The sequence below is a fragment of the Megalobrama amblycephala genome, linkage group LG7 (genome assembly GCF_018812025.1).
Source record: "Megalobrama amblycephala isolate DHTTF-2021 linkage group LG7, ASM1881202v1, whole genome shotgun sequence".
Lineage (NCBI taxonomy): Eukaryota > Metazoa > Chordata > Actinopteri > Cypriniformes > Xenocyprididae > Megalobrama > Megalobrama amblycephala.
In genome coordinates, this window is record NC_063050.1 from 34,761,058 (window position 1) to 34,776,841 (window position 15,784).

The 15,784-nt window shown below is 36.4% G+C and overlaps 1 protein-coding gene across 1 annotated transcript in view; it reads right to left on the bottom strand.

Moving 5' to 3' along the window:
- Positions 1-15,784, bottom strand: part of bnc2 (basonuclin 2) — a 234,007-nt gene that overhangs the window by 88,409 nt on the left and 129,814 nt on the right. Inside the window, 1 exon segment of the mRNA XM_048197181.1 lies at positions 3,030-3,132. Within this exon segment, the coding sequence (XP_048053138.1) occupies positions 3,030-3,132 (103 nt within the window).

The following is a 15,784-nucleotide window of genomic DNA, read 5'->3' on the forward strand; positions in this document are numbered from 1 at the left end:
AGTGGCATCAATATAATCTGCTCTTTCTCCCTAACTTTCCCTCTCTGATGCTGTCTGTGTGACACCTGTTTTTTTTTGTTTGTTTGTTTTGTTTTGTTTTGTTTTGTTTTGTTTTGTTTTGTTTTGTTTTGTTTTGTTTTTTTTCCCCCCTTAGTCCAGGACTGATTTTTGTGCTGACTAGGTCTTTGCCTGACAACAGACCCTGCTAGACACGAACATAATAAAAAATGAAGAACTACTTGTCAGAATGGCTGCCAACACTACAGACAAAATGAGAAGTCTATGGCAGAGAGGAGTGAAAAGAAGAGGAGGATAGGAAGGATAGCGTCTGACAGATCACAGTGAAATTAAAACTAGGTGAAGGGCCCCTGTGATGGTCCCTTAAGGCCTGTCTCTCTTCCTTTTATCCCAACCCAACAGGTGTTTTCTTTTGTCTCTCTGTGAAACCAACTGTCTGTTTCTCCCTCTGTCTTTCCTTATCCCTTTTGACTGTCATGTCTTTCATTTGATGTTTCGGCTACCTTTTGACCTTTCTATGCTTTTTATTTTAAGTATAATGAAACAAGTATATAAGTGAACATATAGTTATTATTGAATTAAAAACTGTGGGAATGAAGACACAGAAGCATGCAGAGTAGAATGAGGGAATAGGGATGGATATGCGAGTCAGAGCATGTTGTCTGGCTAAAGAGGCAGTTTTATGAGGAGCCATAACTTTACTGGGCTCAAGGGAGAAAGAAGGGGACCAGATTAAGGGACAGATAAAGACAGATCAGGTTAAACCCATGCCCCATCTCTCTTCCCACTAGGGTTGGGTATGGTTTTAATATTATCGATTCCGATTCTGCTTATAGATTCTGATTCTTTTCGATTCACAGTTTTGATTCCAGTAAGGTAAAAAATATTTAGTCAAATATTTATATCAAAACATATTTTTTATGGGTCTTTTGGCAAAACATCTTGTTGCAGCTGATTTCTGAACAAAAATCAACAGACTACAAAAAAATCTGCAGCCTAAAGACCACTAACTTTTTTTTTTTTTTTTTTATTAACATGAAACAGACTGCAGCAGGTTTATTAGGGGCTGTCACTTTAAGACCTCATGCAGCATCCAATATACTGTTACTAGGGATGCACAGAAATTAAAATTCTGAGCCGAAACCGAAAATTCAGGATACAGTTTGCCGAAAACAGAAAATAAGTAATAAATTAATAATCAATTAATTATTCAAACTTATTTAATATTCAACACTCAAATAGCTAAAATGGAGTTGTACAAACATTTAAATTGCACATACGGCAGATTTTATATCAAATTTTTAATAACAGAATTGTTTCTACTCCAGTTTGTTGGTGAAATATAAACATTTAAATGACAATAAACAGTAGCTTGTAACTTGTTTTCATGAAATATTTATTCAAACATACATTAAATAATGAAGGTTGAGTAAAAATATAATCAATATAAAATTTTTAGTAGGCAAAATTTCGGTGCATCCTTAGCTGTTACACATGCATTTACACACACGCACACACACACACGTTTGTTTTTGTGAATTGTGGGGACATTCCATTGGTGTAATGGTTTTTATACTGTACAAACCGTATTTTCTATCCCCCTACACTACCCCTACCCCTAAACCTACCCATCACAGAAAACTGTGCACATTTTTACATTCTCAAAAACAAAAAACAAAAAAAAAAAACTCATTCTGTATGATTTATAAGCCTTTTGAAAAATGGGGACATGGGGTAATGTCCTCATGAGTCACCCTCTCCTTGTATTACCTATGTCATACCCATGTCATTATACAAGTTTGTGTCCTGATATGTCACAAAAACGCGCGCGCGCACACACACACACACACATACTAACCAGCACCAGTGAATGCAAAATCAAGAGTTTACTTGATTACAAAATGTGCTACTAATAGGAAATTTATTGTGCAGAGACTATTCTATTTAATCTAATCTAAAATATTCTATTTAAAATTGTGTTTTTACAATTTAGTTGAATAATTGGATAACCAGTGACAGACAAAGCAGAATCCTGGTAAAAGTGTTTAATCTGAAAGGCTAACTTATATCTTAAATATTTATATTCATATGCCTTTATGTAATAATAGCAGCAGTTGAATTTAAATTGAATGATTTCACTCAGTTAGCTTATCCTGTAGTTTTAGTGAACAGGGAATATGTCTGAAATGTACATCTAACTCAAGGAATTACTAAAAAAAAAAAAACATTTTTTACTCCACAAATCTAACACGTCACCACAAATCCCCCATTAACAAACAGACTAAACCAAAAACTTTTATATTCAATATAATATAATATCAAAAATATTGAAACTATTTTCCAAAAACAAAGACATAAATGTGACACCTGTTGTGAAGTAAGGCTGGGGTAGGCATATTCACATCTGTTCCTCAAGTGTCTTGTTATATTATTTTCAGTGGTATTTTTTAAGAACATTGTCTTTTTTTAATTCATTGTGATTTTTTTTTTTTTTTTTTTTTTTTTCACCCAAGGTGAATCCAAGCAGATGGGGAGAACCACAGAAGAAGGAGCCGATGGGCTAAAGGGAGACAGCGGAGGTGAGGCCAAGGAACTGTATGGCTTTAGCATACAGTTTTCTTCTAGGTTCTGCATTTTGTCAGGGTTTGTGTGTAGTAAATACAGTAAAGAGATGCACAATGCAGAATGACCGATGAAACACGAGATTAAATTAACACAGAGAGTGACAGAACACTACACATCTACCATAAACTTGAACATGGAACACTAAACAGAAGAACCGAGGGTTAAATACACAGAGACAGGCAATCAAAAAAAGGAACAGGTGTGCACAAATGAATGAGTTGATGATGACAATGAACCATTACCTAGAAACTAAACAAAACATGACTATGAAACTATTAAACTAAACAAGACATGACAATGAAACTAAAAATGACATGACTGTGACATACATATGAATACTTATAAGCAATGTGACCAGGCTGGTTTATACACTCACTGATACTCACCATGAGCAACCCATCCATGCTTGCACTGGTCACATGTCCGCAGATGGATTTTTCCAGGCTGGAAACACTCACATGTGCAGTTTACCAGAGTACAGCGAATGGCCTGAAAATGCACAAGCAAATAATCATCATTTAAAGATGTTTAAACTGTTATATTTTAAATGATTTCAATAGATGTGATTAATAGCCAATGCAGCCCTTTCTGAATCATTAGTGCATATAACAAATTAACTGTTTATTTGTCGAATTATGCAATATTTCTGTTAAAGGGCACATATTATGCCACTTTTTACAAGATTTAAAATAAGTCTCTGATGTTCCCAGAGTGTGTATGTGAAGTTTCAGGTCAAAATACCCCACAGATGGGGTATTTTTATAGCATGTTAAAACTGCCACTTTTGGGGGGTGAGCAAAAAACGCACCATTTAATTTTGTGTCTCTTTAAATGGAAATGAGCTGCTGCTCCCGCCTAAGAGGGCAGAGCTTCAAGAGCTCATTCTCTGGTGTCTGGAGTCAGGATGCACTAATGCTGCCTTCACGTGCTCTCGGAATTATCGTAAATACGAGTTTCCTAGGTAAAAATTGCACATGAAAGCCCTCCCATTTAAAAAATTAAATGCCATAAGCTCGTAATCACTACTTCAGAAGTGGGAATTATCAAATTTCCGATAGCATGTGAAGGCAGCATAATAATGTCAGAAACTGTCAGCAAGTGTTCAGTCCGAACCGGATTCAGACAATATGCCTACAGAGGCAGAGAATATATGTTGCATGGATATAGAACAGGTATAGTTTAGTTTAGTTTAATTACGGTTATAAATCATGTTGTCATCTTGCTTTTATCCATTATTATTACAAGCCTGTTATAGCGGACACCGTCCGAATGATGGCCAAAACTTTACTGATGAGTTTTATGACATTTATTATACTTTACACAAAAAACGAAGCGTCCGTTTTCACTCCAGAAATAAAAAACTGTGCAAGCAAGGTTTTTTCTGCATAGAGAATTACGAGGCGGCTGTCGATAAAACTCAAACAGACAGTCACTTGCTCAGATACCCCTTTTTCAGTTTTGTAGTCTAGTTTTTTGTAGTGAGTATACTGTGATTTTTCCCTCCCAGCCTCATCCCAGAGGGACACCCCATAAGCACCACTACACTCACTAATGCATAGTATGCAACTGATCTAGGCTACATGTCATTGAAAGCATTCTGAAAGACTGCTTATGTGTGTGTTATCAACATGTCAATTTATTATATGCAACACAAGACTTTAACAGCCAATGACAATTACAGATAGAGAGACTGGACTGATTTTCTACTGTTTAGTGTCAATCACCATCTAACTCAGCCAGTTAAAGGATTAGTCCACTTTTAAATACACTTTTCCTGATAAATTTACTCACCCCCATGTCATCCAAGATGTTTATGTCTTTCTTTCGTCAGTCGAAAAGAAATGAAGGTTTTTGATGCAAACATTCCAGGATTATTCTCCTTACAGTGGATTTCAATGGCTACCAACAGATTGAAGGTCAAAATTACAGTTTCAGTGCAGCTTCAAGGGCTTTAAACGATACCAGATGAGTAATAAGGGTCGTATCTAGCGAATCGATCGGTCATTTTCTTATGCTGAATGTTCTACGCCTTCCCTATTCTACTTACAGAACAAACGCGGCGCCAGTTTCGTTTTTTTCCGTAACTTGAATAGGGAAGGCGTAGAACATTCAGCGTAAGCGTTATGAAGAATGCGGAAGCGGAAAGTACGTTCAAGACGATGTTTTGTTTATAAAGCATAAACGGTTGTATTTTTTTCGAAAATGACCGATCAATTCGCTAGATAAGACCCTTATTACTCATCTGGTATCGTTTAAAGCCCTTGAAGCTGCACTGAAACTGTAATTTTGACCTTCAATCTGTTGGTAGCCATTGAAATCCACTGTAAGAAGAAAAATCCTGGAATGTTTGCCTCAAAAACCTTCATTTCTTTTCGACTGACGAAAGAAAGACATGAACATCTTGGATGACATGGGGGTGAGTAAATTTATCAGGAAAAGTGTATTTAAAAGTGTATTTAAGATCTACATTTATCCTTAGATGTTATATGAATATGGTCCTTGGATCATAGGTTTTATCAGCTGGCAATTTTCAAAGCACATTTAAGAGTGCAAGTTGCAACTATTATTAACAATAATGAAAAGATGAAGCTTATCAGTATGTCACAATATCACCCTATTTCAGTGGCGGCTGGTGCAAAAAATATTTGTGTGTGTGTGTGTGTGTGTGTGTGTGTGTGTGTGTGTGTGTGTGTGTGTGTGAGAGAGAGAGAGAAAGAGAGAGAAAAACAATAGATGAAAAAAAAAAAAAAAAAAAAAAAAAAAACAATTTAGAAATGCAGGAATGAATAGGCTAATTGTTAAATAACCATTTAACAAGTGACATAATAATGTATCTATCTAAAACATGGAAAATTCAGTATTTAAAGCATGCCATAGGGCTGAGATCTAAAAAAAAAAAAAAATCTGTATTTAGTTAAAAAAAAAATTAAGATCCTGCCCAATATTGTCCTAGAAACAATGTTCATATTGAAGGCTATGAAAAAACATGAATGTAACTGTGTAGTATATGCTATAAATTATGTGCAAAAAAGGGGTCAAATCACATTAGGCCTAGGCTACATTCTAAAATTGTACCTTTACAATCTAAAAACAAAATGTTTTTTGAAGCAGAAATTAAATACACTAAACTAAAAATGAAAATAAATAAAAACAAAAGAACAGACTAATAATTATTATTATTATATTATTACCCTACAATAGTCACTTTACACAGTTACTGCTATCGTACAAATACACTTAGTTGTAGGTTTGAAATTCTCCATATGACATAATTATGTTCACCAACAAAAACAAATTTTCAACAAATATTTTGAGCAGAATGTATTTTACTCAGATTGAACTCCGTCTGTTCGGCGCGCGGCGGCGCTCGTTCACGGAAGTTTGTGCTTGCTGAAGGCTCGTCCACGCCTGACTGCACAATGGAAATATTTTCCCGACTTTCTAACTTTTACAGATGGAGAATATGTCTGTCAAATGTAAATTATGCACTGAGGAAATTATTAAATGTCACTTCAGCTTAAAAAAAAATGATTAATAGAGGTATGTTTGTTTCCACCAATCGCTGCACAAGTTAAGGTTACGTATGATGACGAAAGCACGTTAGTGCGAGCCCTCCCGGAACCCATAGAGATTGCGTTGCAGCGCCTGCAGTTCGAAAAAAAAAAATCTTTGAATGGAAGTCTATGGGAGCAGTCGGGGCAAATCTCCGCCAGACTGAAATGCCCAAAAAGAGGCGGTACTCCACAGAGCGTGACTCGACGCTGATTGGACTATATCCAGAGGCTGAACAAACAGCCTAGCAGTGACAGCTAGCGTAACTCTGTGGTTGAGTGTGATTGAAAAATCCGTCCCTTTCTCACTTTGGTGGTGCGTCGCCCTATTGCCCTAATGAAGAAACCGCCCCTGCCCTATTTGGATTTTGTTTTCTGTTTTGCACCATTTCCTGCCAGTATGTCATCATGGTTATGCATTTTGATTCACAAGCTTGCAATTCGATTCAATATCAGTTATTTTGGATATACTGTATATCAGGTACAGTACATGGTAAATTTTCTCAAGAAAAAAAAGAAAAAAAAAACTAATGCTGTAAAATATAGCCTATATGGGAATCAGTTTGTACTACATTAATATTGAAGGTTTAAATGAACTGATTTGTATACAAACTTAAACATGCCCCCGGACCCCCAAGATGGAACAAGGATTTTACCACCTCTGTCTTATTTTGAGCCAGGAAAAACCCTATGTGCATTAAAATATTATCCATAAACTCTCTTTCTCTCCCTTGCATTATCATCAACATACACAGTGAAGTACACAGAAACAGTTGGTAGTGATCCATACTTGAGTAACAATGTTTTAGCAAAACCTGTGTTTTATATTGTCCCTTTGCATTGACATTCGTTCACAAAGCAGTCTGGTGCAAAATGATTCACGCACAAATAAACAAATTTAGGTATATCGGGGCACATTCCCTTCAAAAATAATACTAATCTACTGCGTCTTTAGCGGCTTTGATGTCAGGAATACATGGAGACTGTTATGTTCACTCTTACATCCAACAACAAAACACGAGACGAGATGAGTTGCTTACGAGACATTCTTGTCGCTACAGCTGCTCCGGCCTGGAGAAAATGGTGGAGAGTGTACAACTTGCTCAGGACGGGGTCTATGCTAATACAGCAGAGTCCATCAGCAGTCGTGGGCGGGGCCTGTACAAAGTAACGCCACTTTGCCCAGAATCTGCAAACGGCCTGTTCTGAGACACTGCTTATGATTTATGGGTATATTAAAAAAAAAAAAAAAAAAAAAAAAAAGTGGGTGGGTGGATTTATATCATTATAGGGTGGTTGTGTACACACATTGCCAACACACATTTATGTTCAAACACTGTGTAGAAGTGTGAATTTTGCATAATAAGTGCCCTTTAAAGACAATGTTTCTTGCAATGAATATTCCAAAATATGTTTTTCATTCAAAGAATGTTGTAATTCATTAATGTGAATAATGTCTTAAATGCTCTCACGCTCATGTTGCACTGTCATGCTGACTGACACTGTGCTAACAAGCATCCATTTTGTGTCTTGTGCCATATTCATGTAGGGGCATTTAGATGAGCTCTTCCTTCCTCTCACCTGAAACATGGCCTGCTTTTGCCCCATTTGAATTTCCTTTGTTTTGACAAAAGCCGCCATTACTTGATGTGGAGACTGAACCGGAGCTGACCCCAAAAGCTTTTAGCGATGAGGGGTTAAGTGTCCCAACGAGACAGCCAGCCTGGCAGGACAACACAATGGCATTGTGTGATAAGACATCTCCTTAATCACTCCGCCACTGAAAAGACTCCAGCAGGAAGAGAGGAAAGGTGGAGAGGCCACATTGTTCATGTTCTCTCACACCTCTGCTGTCAAGGTCTTTCAGAAGATGAATTTAAAAGTAAAAAAAAGCTTTTCATCTTCCCGATTGTTATCTTTTTTTGACATTGCGTAACTGCATTTTTATGTGATTCTGTTGTGCCCTGTGTATGTATAGTCCATGTTACTGTACTGATTATTTATAAGTGATAAATCCTAAAGATTACATTAAGCCTTTTGTGGTTCATCAGGGGGGTGAAAAATGCTGTGTTATCTGTTGATACAGCATATGCAAATATTAAAATGCTCAGGAAATAATAATAATAAAAAAACCCAATAAAATTTTTTTTTTTTTTTTTAATAATTATATAATGGGAAATTTGTAATTACTTTGTATATGTATATCACATGTAGTTAGGAATAGCATTGCTAAATTCAGTTCAGTAGCTGCCTGGTTTGTTTATTTACTGTTCATTTGGGCCATTTAAAATCGTTTATTGCAGTTCTTCTTTAAATAGAAATAAATGAAAAACAAAACAAACAAACAAAAAATAAAAAATTGAAAAGCTGAAAAAATACTCTGAATCAATCATTCAAGCAAAATCGCTGCTGCTGCTGATGCTGCTATGACATCAGTTTACAAGCCAGGCTGACTTATGGGCATTTGATCTAAAATGTATGATTCATTGAAGAATGAGGCTTATTGTATCACAGTCATTTATCACATAAGACATTATAAGTGTGTGTGTGTGTGTGTGTGTGTGTGTGTGTGTGTGTGTGTGTGTGTGTGTGTGTGTGTGTGTGTGTATTACAGTTTACAGTTTTATGTATGTGTGTGTGTGTGTGTGTGTGTGTGTGTGTGTGTGTGTGTGTGTGTGTGTGTGTGTGTGTGTGTGTGTGAGAGAGAGAGAGAGAGAAAGAGAGAGAAAAACAATAGATGAACAACAAAAAAAATGGAAACATCAAATGTGGGGTCTGACAATTTATGTTATAGTTAATTAATTAATTAATTAATTAATTAATTAAGAGCTCAATTAACAGCTTAGTGGTGCATGTGTGCTGCCAGTGCAGTATAGAAGAGCTCTTAAAGCATTCATCATGCCATTATTCTATGAGAAGGTCCCAACTAATGTATGATTATAGGGCAAACCTGTAGCTCAGATTCTAAAGCATTATTCAACCACCATTCCATTGTAACATTTACACCATAGCACACACACACATGCCTCACAGACCAACTTTGCTGACGCCAGGTTGCTGGCAAGCACTAAAAGCATCTTGTACTCTCTGCCACCCACAAGACTTGATCTTATTCAAGGCTTAGCTTTCAAAATGCTGTCGATATCTTTCCATAAATGTGCAGGCAAGGTATGCAGGAAAACATGTAACAAATAAAAACAGGCAGTGCACCATGATAGGTTTTATTAGACAGCAACTTTTTAAATTGTATAAAAAGAGGTTAAAAAACACGTTCTCGTTTGTCTTGTGGTGCTTGAATGTTTTAAAAGCATTTGTGTGAATAGACCATTTTTTTATATGGAATAGACCAATTTTGTGTTTGCAAACAGCGATGATGTTTTTGTGGGCGGAGCCTACCTGGTGGCAGACATGGTTTGCATTCCGATTCTGACATCCAAAGGCACAACAAAACATTTTTCTCTTATTCTGTGGATTTTACACATTTTATTTCACTTGCTACCTCTATTTTCCTGCCACCACTATGCATGCAAGTGATGTAATTGTGATGCCTGCTCCAAATTGGTCTATAGGAGCATGAGTATATAATGTAACCCTAGCCAAATTATGACAGAAAAAACAGATGCTGCATTAATTGCGCTAAATATTTTTAATGCATTAAACTGAAAAGTTAAATGCATGCATTAACGCGTTAATTTTGACAGCCCTATTATAAATACATTAAAATTAACCTATTAATGTAATGTATTCCTTATTATAGCAGCATAAAATGATTTGTGAAAATATTGAATGGTTTGCATGTGTAAAAGCTTTTACAGTTCATAGGCTGACATTGTATGTTTCAGTGGCAATTCAAATGTAGCCTACAAATAGGCACAGAGGTCAGACTGGGCAGGACTGATTCTCTTTTCCCCCTCATTCCCTCATTTATGCAACGCTCTTTACCATTAAGTATTTAACTTTTTTCTTTTTCTTTTTTTTTTTTATATGTTTTTATTTTTTCTCTCTCTCTCTCTATATTATATATATATATATATATATATATATATATATAATATATATATCATTGAGTTGATGATGATCATTGTTGTGTCATTTTACACATAAGAGGCATAAGGATGGTTAAATAAATAATGAATATAGCTGAATTTTCTCCAGGCTTTGGGCCTTCTGTGCTTTACTCAATGGGATTGCATTGCCAACTGTGATATTATTGTAGTGAAACAGTCTTCCATTGACCTGAGGCCTGAATCTTGTTATCATGGCACAGGCTACCAGCCTTAAGTAGCTGTAATATTTAATGTAACATTTCAACTGAATCGCTAGGAGATATCCTACTAGTCTTATCAGACAACTTTTTTATTTTTATTTTTTATTTAAAATAGTCTAGAACTTTTCCCACTGTCCAGTCTGACTGGAAATTAACTATTACCTGTTTCTTTTCTGTTTTCCATTATAATTGTAGGCTATATATTATGTGAACTTTGGATCATAGACATTTTTTTATAACCAACCATATTTACTACAAAATGTAAAAACAGAATAAAATCATATAGCCTAAATAAAACAAATAAATATTTTGCTTAAACCATTTACAGATTAACAAAAAAAAAAAAAAAAAAAAGAGCGACAAGCAGTAGGCTATATGCTGAGTTTCAGTTCATTTTGGCCACCTGAGCAAAAACATTTACAGCATACGTACTACATACACATAAACACTGATTACATCATGCAGTTGTAACTTATAACTTTAAAGCGAATGTGCTATTTTTGATTTGATCCTTGATGTAACTTAGTGATATTAAATCATATCTTTGAAAACAAGCAGTTAATTCAGAAGTCACTAAATGAAGCATATTTATCAAGAAATTCTATAAAAAATCATTTAAAAAAATCCCACACAGAATAGTTAAATTCTTTATATAATATTATATAATATAATATTGTATTATATAGAAAAATCAAGCCGTTACAATGTGATGGTTTGGGACAGCCATAATGTGTTGTTGTAAGGTCCATTATTGGCAACAGACTGAATTATTAAAATTAATGTTTGTTTGTTTATTGCTCATGAATTTGCAAGATTGTCTATATCAGGGGTTTTCAAACTTTTTAATGGCGATTAGGAGCCCTAAACAATCCCCCTGTGAAATCACTTGTCTCCTCTCAATTCAGAGAGTTGTCATTTGAGGCCTCCGCTCTTAGAGCTCGGCTACGTTTGCTAAGTTGTTAGGCTCTCTCTGAGCCTCCTTGGCTACTGCGGGTGTCGTCTGGCCTCTTCTTGTTAGCGAGAGTTATATTTAGGTCTCCGCTCTACAGGGCTCCACCAGGGTAACAGTTTGAGTTGAAGTCTCTCTGTGAGCCTCCTTGCTAGACATCCTGAGTGTGGGGCATTGTTAGGCCTCCTCTCGATTAGAGAGTCATTATACTGAGGCCTCCGCTCCTAGAGCTCGGCTTTTATTAGCTAAGTTGTCAGGCTCTCTGTGAGCCTCCTTAGCTAAATTTGAGCATCGTCAGGCCATCAAGTTGCCTTCTCTGAGGCGTCTGCTCTCTAGAGCTCCGCTGGATATTAGTTACGGGTTGCAGGCTTTCTTTGAGCCTCCTCGTGAAATCTCCTGAGTGTGGATTGTTTTAAGCCTCCTCTCGATAAGACAGTCTTTATGCTGAGGCCTCCGCTCCTAGAATTCGGCTAGGCAGTTCAAGTATGTTAGGCCCCCTCTCAATCTGGGAGGTATGATTTAGGCCTCTACTCTGCGGAGCTTTGTGGGCCAGCTGGACTCAACCCGGCACTGCCCTTGGATTAGAGTCTTGTAAGGCCTCTTGTTGAGGCCTCCTCTCTCCGGGGCTGCTTTTGGAAGTTTTGAGTATTCTAGACTTTCTATGAGCCCTTTTTGGTAGCTGGCATGAGTATGAATGTTGCTAGGCTTCCTCACTTAGAGTCTTCCTTGAGGACTCCGTTCTTGAGAAGCTCCGTCCTATGGTTGTCACTGGTGTGCCTAGCGAGTGCAGCGCGAGTTCCCTTCTCAGGTTACGCATGTAACCATGGATGGCGTTTTTCCAGGTGCCCTTTTATTCTCACGGTCGCACCTGTGGTGACGTCATAGGCTGCCGCCTGCCAATGTCAAGTTTATTGTCGTGTTTAGACTCATGCTTCAGACACCAAAATCCAAATCCAAAAAATGGCATAACCAGTTAATTATGAGCATCACTTTTTTTTACCATTATGGGGATCATCTGATGATTAAAGGAAAAATGTCTGTGAGAGAGAGAGAGAGAGAGAGAGAGAGAGAGAGAGGGAAAAAAAAAAAAAAAAAAAAAAAAACCTTCTTTGAACATTTATGGACTGTAGAGCAACATCCTTTTTGGCTATAGGTATGACCCAGCATGTTCTAGTCAGCGAGTTTATTCTTTCAGCTCAGTAATAATTCTGCTTTGCTATTCACATCAGTGCAGACATGTCCAGCTAAAAATGAAGCACAGTGAGCATCAATCAGAGTGAAGGCAGTGCAGAGTGGACATTGAACGGAAGAGAGAGACAAAGAGAAGTCCAGGGCGATTGTTGCTTGGACCACTGAGGACCCTGTGAACTCCTCTCAAAGACTCAGCTGACAGAGATCAAACCAGTGACAGCCTGCTGCAGTATCCAGAGACATAACTGTGTTCAAAGTGCTGGATAGAGGGGCACAGGGAGGGGGGCATGCGGCCGCCTCAGGAGGACAAGGGAGGGAGGTGAGCCGCTTCTGCCAGCGACTGATCTTCTTTCTCTCTCTCGTTGTCTCTGTGCTGTCACCCGCTGATTGATCCAGGTGTTTTATAGCTATCTGGAGGCACAGAGCATTCAGACAAAGAGAGACCTCTGTCAGTTCTTTTGATTGGGGCTGCACATTCCTGGGCCAGATGGTGGACAGGCCTTCTTTGGACAACGCCAATCCACATACCTCTCCCCAGCACACAGGAGAGCTGCTGTGCGTGTGTGCGCTTCCTTTCAGACAGTGTAGGTCAATGTTAACATTCAAATTGATAAAGATTAAAAGAAAAAAACTCTTTAGAAAAAAACATGGTGGATGCTGTTTGAGAACTGTAATATTAACAAAACCACTTTTAGAGTTGTTGACAGAGGTTCATTGCGTTTCAATTGAATTGTTTGGCAAATTTAGCAATAGCATAATACTGATATAAGTGATATCACATAAATAGTAAATAAGTTATTTTAGCAAATATTCAGTCTAATTATATTTATTATGTATATTTATCAAACATAAATTGTAATGAATGATTAACTATAATATTTTGTGATATTGTACAGGACAAGCTATTAGTTTAATCACTAATTTGTTCACTTTGTTCTTTTTTCACAATTTTATCTGTCTTGAGCTATGTGCCAACAAGACTCAACCTATATATATGTGTGTATATATATATATGTGTGTATATATATATATATATATATGTGTGTATATTTATATATATATATATATATACACATACATATACTGAATTAGTTATACATTATATGTGCCTGCAGGCCAGCTGTGCAGAATCATTCAATGTGAATTCATAGTCAATATAAAACTGAAACATGTGGACATAAATTGTTATATTTTGTACTCTATTATAAGTTTAAACATGGCAAAATGTAAGTTTAATGATTTTATTTTATTTTTTCTTGTTGTTTTATATCTTATTTTGTAATTACACTATATCTTTTTACATAATAAATAGGCTATTTCTTATTTACTTGACCAGGAAATGTTTATGTGAATTATTTTCTTAAATGTTCAATGTACCATCTGTAAGTAATGATACAAGTGGCACAATAAAAAGCCACATGATGAATCAGAGTTCAATGCAAGTGGTCTGTCCATAAAACATACATATCTGTTTACATGTATTTTGTGTGTGTACTGCACATCTAAAATTGCAAATTCATTGTAATAAACATGCAAATACTGTAAATATGCTGCATGTTGCTATGCTGTGTTTCAAAGACAATCCTCAGCAGACTATGTTAGCTGACTATGTTGCACGAGATTTTATAGATGCAAACCATTAGTAATGCCTATAAGTCTGTAGGACAAATTTTCCTCCAAATACAAGTAAGTTGATTCTTATTCAAGTTATACTAACTGTTCACTACAAAATTTCACTTACAACATTTCAAGCTGATCACTTTTCAAAGTTCCAGGCATTTCTCTCTTGATTTATTACCCTCACACAAAATGGAAAGTATTTCTGATGAAAAAAAAATACTGCGTAACATCAAGAAACTTTTACTCACTGTTCATTTAAACTCTTTGTAACCTATTTACTGTTACAATCCTATGTGCAAGCTAAACATGTATTTTTATGTATGTATTATGACATAGCCTACTCCATGTATTGCATACATATTGTCACAAATCAAACACAGAGATTTGTAGCACACTCTGCATGTTTCAAGCCTTTTCCTTGACTCTTATCAGTCTTCCGCTGATAAAGGCTCATTCCCAGCAGGCTTTGCCACCTGCTCTGATTACCCCACAAAAGATTGTGTGGGATAGCAACCAAGACTAGAGTAAACTGGACAAAGAACACAAGTCTAATAAAACAAACAAACACACACACACACACACACACACACACACACATACACACACACACACACACACACACACACACACACAGTATTGCAAACACAGACATTCTATAATTATATAAAACAAAGTCTCCACATGACTAACAAAGAGCAAAGCAACAGTTGAATGTTGTTTTCAGTGTAAGTGTGGATCTCCTCATACCACCACAGTAGTAGCATTAGTCAGAGCACAAGCATTTTGCACCCAGGTTGACCCCAGAAGGAGGGGACAGCTACATATTGACTACACAGGACCAGCAAGGATGTGTAGACATACAGACAAGACCTCTGGGTCTTCTAGAATATATTCTGATCTTTCTTCTATAGACTCTCAAAACAATCTCAAAACACACCATGCAAAAGAACAATTGTTTAATCTATTTAAATTCACCTCTTAATGAATTGTTCTTCTCTTGGGTATTTTGAAATGCTGCAATAACTTGTACTGGATTTGGTTTTATTACATCTATGCCATACAATGTATGAATACGCAGTGTGTCTTGTTAATTTAAACATTTGAAATCTAAAAATGTTTTTTTTCAGTGCAGTGTCACTGAGCGTTTTAAAATTATTAATTACTATTATCGATAGTAATTTATCTACCCAACAATGTTAATGTGAATCATTGAAGAAAAAAAGAAGAAAAAAAAAAAAAACTTACACTGCATAGTTTTGTCTTGCTTTGAGAAAATTTAATGTAATTTGATTAACCTAACATTGCTGTAATATTTGCAGTAGTAAAAGTGCCTCTGTGTGTGCATTACCTGGGTCTGCATGTTGCAATGCCAACTTCTGACAGCTGCCCCTTTCTCCTTTAAGACTGTGTTTCTTCATTAGCATAAAGTGCAGCAGATTGTTACAGGAAATGAATGTCAAGAGTAATGGAGAGAGAGAAAGAGAATATATTGATAGAGACCCATCCTGATCTCACTTGCACTCCTACATGACCACAGTGACAACTGTGAGACTGTCCCTCCCA